Source organism: Orycteropus afer, unplaced genomic scaffold (genome assembly GCF_000298275.1).
Source record: "Orycteropus afer afer isolate SDZICR_OR568_19922 unplaced genomic scaffold, OryAfe1.0 scaffold00898, whole genome shotgun sequence".
Classification (NCBI taxonomy): domain Eukaryota; kingdom Metazoa; phylum Chordata; class Mammalia; order Tubulidentata; family Orycteropodidae; genus Orycteropus; species Orycteropus afer.
In genome coordinates, this window is record NW_006922485.1 from 548974 (window position 1) to 553494 (window position 4521).

Here is a 4521-nt window from a genome sequence, read left to right on the forward strand (position 1 = left end):
TCTCCCTCAACCATTAGAGAGATGCAAATCAAAACCATGATGAGATACCATCTCACCCCCATTAGAATGGTAATGATTAAAAAAAGGAAAATCAGTGTTGGAGAGGTTCTACAAAAACAGGAACCCTCATCCGCTGCTGGTGGCAATGCAAAATGGTACAGTCACTGTGGAAAACGTTTGATGGTTCCTCAAAAGTCGCACATAGAACTACCTTTGGCCCAGAAATACACCCAAGAGACTTGAAAGCAGCCACACAAACAGACACATGTACACTAATATCCACTGTAGCACTTTTCACGATAACCAAAAAGTTGAAAGAACTCAAATGCCCATCAACAGATGAATGGATAAATAAAATGTGGTATATGCTTATAATGTAACATTACTCAGCCATAAAGAGATGGATTAACATTGAAAACATTATTATGAGCAAAATAAATCAGTCACAAAATGACAAATACTATATGATCTCACTTATGAGAAGTAAATAAATATATAGAAAGCAAAGATTATTAATGGTTGCCAGGGGTGGAAGGGAGGGGGAAAAGGAAAGTTTTTGCTTAGAGGGCAAAGAGTTTATGTTAATGGTGGTGGAATAATTTGGAAAAGGGTAATAACAAATTGTTGCAGAACTTGAAGAATGTAATCAATATCACCAAATTACACATCTCAAAACTGTTGAATTGGTGTGTATTTTGTTATGTATACTTTCACCATGATTAAAAAGAATTCATCCTAAAAATCCAGTATCCCAAAATACTACTGCACAGTCGAATCATTAACACCTGTATAACAAAAAACAATGGCTATAAACTTTTTTTCTCATATTAATAATATGATTCACTCTATTAAATTCATTTTAGAAAGGGCATTAAATGATATAATAAAAATATCTGGAAACCTTAAGTTAGTAGCTCTCGAATTTTTCCATTTTATCACTCCCAAAATGATAGGAAATAAAGAAAATTTTTCTTTCTACTTCATAACATATCTTTATGAGCATACATGTAGGTAGATATATAAATTATGGATATATATTTTTGTGTTTATATTTGTGTGTGTGTATGTATGTATATTTTCCTCAATTCAAATAGAAGGGACTCCAAGAAGATTGCTCTTTGGCTTCAGGTGTCCCTTGGCACATTTCCACATGCCTCGAAGCACACCAATACCCCAGTCTAAGATTAAGAAACAAAGTTTTAGGTTAAACACAAAATTGTCTCAGTGCATTGAAAATATTCCAACAGCTCAAATATTTATCAACTAACGGCTAAACAAAATGTAGCATAGCCACACAGTAGAATATTATTTGGCAATAAAAAGAATGAAATATTGATACAGCTACAATATTGAAGAATCTTGAAAATTTTATGCCCAATGAAAGAAATCAGATACAAAAGGCCACATTTATGAAATGTTTAGAACAGGTAAACCCATAGAAACAGTAAATAGATTAGTAGTTGCCTACAGCTCTGGGCAATAGAGAGGGACTGCTAATGAATACTTGATTTCTTTTTAGGATGATGAAATATTATAAAATTATTAGTGGTGATGATTCTACAACTCAGTGACAATATTAAAAACAACTGAACTGTAAAACTTAAAAAGGGTAACTTTAATGGTATGCAAATTATATGTCAATAAAAAATAAGGGAAAAATGTCTACAAAAATATTTCAATATCCATGCTCTACTTCTCTAGCAAATAAAGGAAGTAAAGTATTCAATGAAATAAGGGATTAATTAAACTTCAAGACATTGAGAAGGAACAATGAAAAGGAAGGTAAGAGGAACAAGTAATATACACTAACACCAAACATTTTTTTCATCCTTTGGAATGAATCAAGGAGCTCTGGTAGTGCAGTGGTTAAGATATTCAGCTGCCAAACAAAAGGGTGGGTTTTTGAACCCACCAGTGGCTCTCCAGGAGAAAGATAAAGCAGTCTGCTTCTGAAAAGATTTACAGCCTTGGAAACCCTATATAGACGTTCTACTCTGTCTTATATGGTTGTTATGAGTCAGAATCGACTCGATGACAGTGGCTATAGTTTTGGTTTTTGGAATGAATGATATTTTAGTTGCCCAAGATGAGTGAAGGGGGTTCTAACACTTCACCAAATATTACACAGTATTACATGGTAGAAATAGTGTATTACTTCCATTTTAAAAATCTCTATCTTCTTTTAAAAGGAAAAAAATTGAAGTTGACATTCTAACCAAAATCTATTTACCATTCTGAATGAAGTTCAAGTGTTTCAGTATTCTGAAAAGTATCAAGCCTGTTGCCACGAATTCCTAAAAACACCTCTAATTTAACTTTTACTTGTCAGCCCTGTGTCTTTCTTTTAAAATTTATTCCTGTGCTTTTTTTTCATCCAACATCATTTCTAAATCATGCATAATCAACACAACTCACTTCTGATTCTACCAGGAAAAAAAAATCCATGAGTCCTTTCTATTTCATCAATTAACTACTCATCACATTCAATGTTTACCTACCTATCTTTATTCATCAGACAGAAATGCTGAAGAATCATAGTACTGAAGAAGATGTTAAACATTATCTAAACCAAATCAAACCCACTGCCATAGAGTCAATTCCAACTCATAGTGACTCAATAGGACAGAGAACTGCCCCACAGGGTTTCCAAGGCTATAAATGTTTACAGAAGCAGAATGCCACACCTTACTTCCACAAAGCAGCTGATGGGTTCAAACCACTGACCTTATGGTTGGCAGCCAAGCGATTTAATCACTGCACTACCAGGGCTCCTTAAAACCCATTGCTGTAGAGTCAATTCTGACTCATAGAGACTCAATGTGACAGAGTAGAACTGCTCCATAGGGTTTCCAGGGCTGTAAATCTTTACGGAAGCAGACTGCCACATCTTTCTCCCACAGAGTGGCTGGTGGGTTTGAACCGCCAACCTTTCTGTTTAGCACCTGAACACTTAACCACTACACCACCAGGGCTCCTTAAATATTATCTAGAAGCAATTAGAAGTAAGTAATTTGAACAAGTTTACACAATATGTCAATAACACAGGAAAGACAAGAATCCAGTTCTTCTGATCCTTACTATAGTGGGATTTGCAACAAGGACCAAATGACATATCCAGCCAATATTATTCTAGATCAGAAGTAGCATATTCCCAATTGAGCAAAATATCACTAGTTCTAGTTCCCCATCCCTAATTTTCACTTAAACAACTCCATTGCAACTCATGTTTCCTGTTTATCTTTTATCCCAATTTCCTGTTTGTCTTCTCTGCCCTCACTCTATCTTCAATTTTAATCATCCTTATACCTCAGATACCTCTATCTCCTCAATAATTCAGACCGACTCTGCCCAAATACAGTTTGTTAACTGCCAATGGAGTCTTAGCATCTTCTTCAAAATGACAACTGTTAAAAAGCTACGAAAAACTTGGCCACAGAAGTAGGGAATCTCTTCTTTCATTAAAAAAGTGTATGTTACTGTTGACAAATTTCTGAAGATATAGCATTAGAATATTAATCACTTAGTGAATGATTTTCCCTTTTTCACTATATATGCATCTATTTTCTTTGAACAAAAACCCTTCCTTTTTGAGCATAATTAACTAGGTAACTTAAAACTTATTTAAAAAAGCCAATTTAACACTTCCTACATGGAAGAATTACTATCAGAATGTGGTCAAATTATGCAAATTGAGTTTTTAAAAAAATTTATAGTAACACATTATCACTATATTACAAGTAGAAGATTGATGTTAAGTAGACTGACACATAATTTTGCTTTTTTTTAAAAAAATAAGTTCTGCCAGTGTATTTCCCAGTAAAAGAACAATTTCTCATTATAAACATTCCCCCCTTCCTCAATTTAGTTTTCATTTTTAGTATGTTCTGACTTTTAAAAAAGAAAAAACAATACTACAAAGAAAATGCTTTACCAAAATCCTGCATAATCATGGTATGGGCCATTCTAGATTCTGATGTGTGCAATCCAAGACTTCCACCACCTGGGTCCATTCTTACCAAAGTTCATTCACAAATCTCTGTAAAAGAATTTTTTTTTAATAGTTTAAATACATTTAGGCCAAAATCAGTTGTTTTCAGAAAGAAACAAAAAGGAATATGTCTCAACCATGTGTGTAAATCATTACAAAGGAAGTAATAATAATAAAAACCTTGCTGCTTTATGTGACAACTCTAAATGAAAGGGTCAGGTGGGAGTATAACAAAGGTGAAAAAGAATAAGACATATTAAGGGTGATAAAGCATAGGGAAATAATAGAAGCAAGCAAGCAAAAGAACAAAATTCCAAGCATTGAGATTCCAGTTAAAAGATGAGTTACAAAAGAAGAAAAAAAGCAAAAGAAGAATAAGGTAACAACAGACAGTAGTTGGGATATTTATACATTACTAGAGGACTCAGATGTCTAGTATTAGTCAATTTCATCCAGTGGCTCTCATCCATTTCTTCCAGACCCAGATCAGCCCTGCAGGCGAGCTCTGCAGATAAACTTGTGTTCACCTCTGG

General features: G+C 34.0%; 1 protein-coding gene across 1 annotated transcript in view; it reads right to left on the bottom strand.

Moving 5' to 3' along the window:
- ZNF711 (zinc finger protein 711) overlaps window positions 1-4010 on the bottom strand; it is a 40754-nt gene extending 36744 nt beyond the window's left edge. Inside the window, exon 1 of the mRNA XM_042783326.1 lies at window positions 3932-4010. Coding sequence (XP_042639260.1) covers window positions 3932-4010 — 79 coding nt within the window. The remainder of the gene's footprint in view (window positions 1-3931) is intronic.
- Between the last annotated feature and the right edge of the window lie 511 nt (window positions 4011-4521).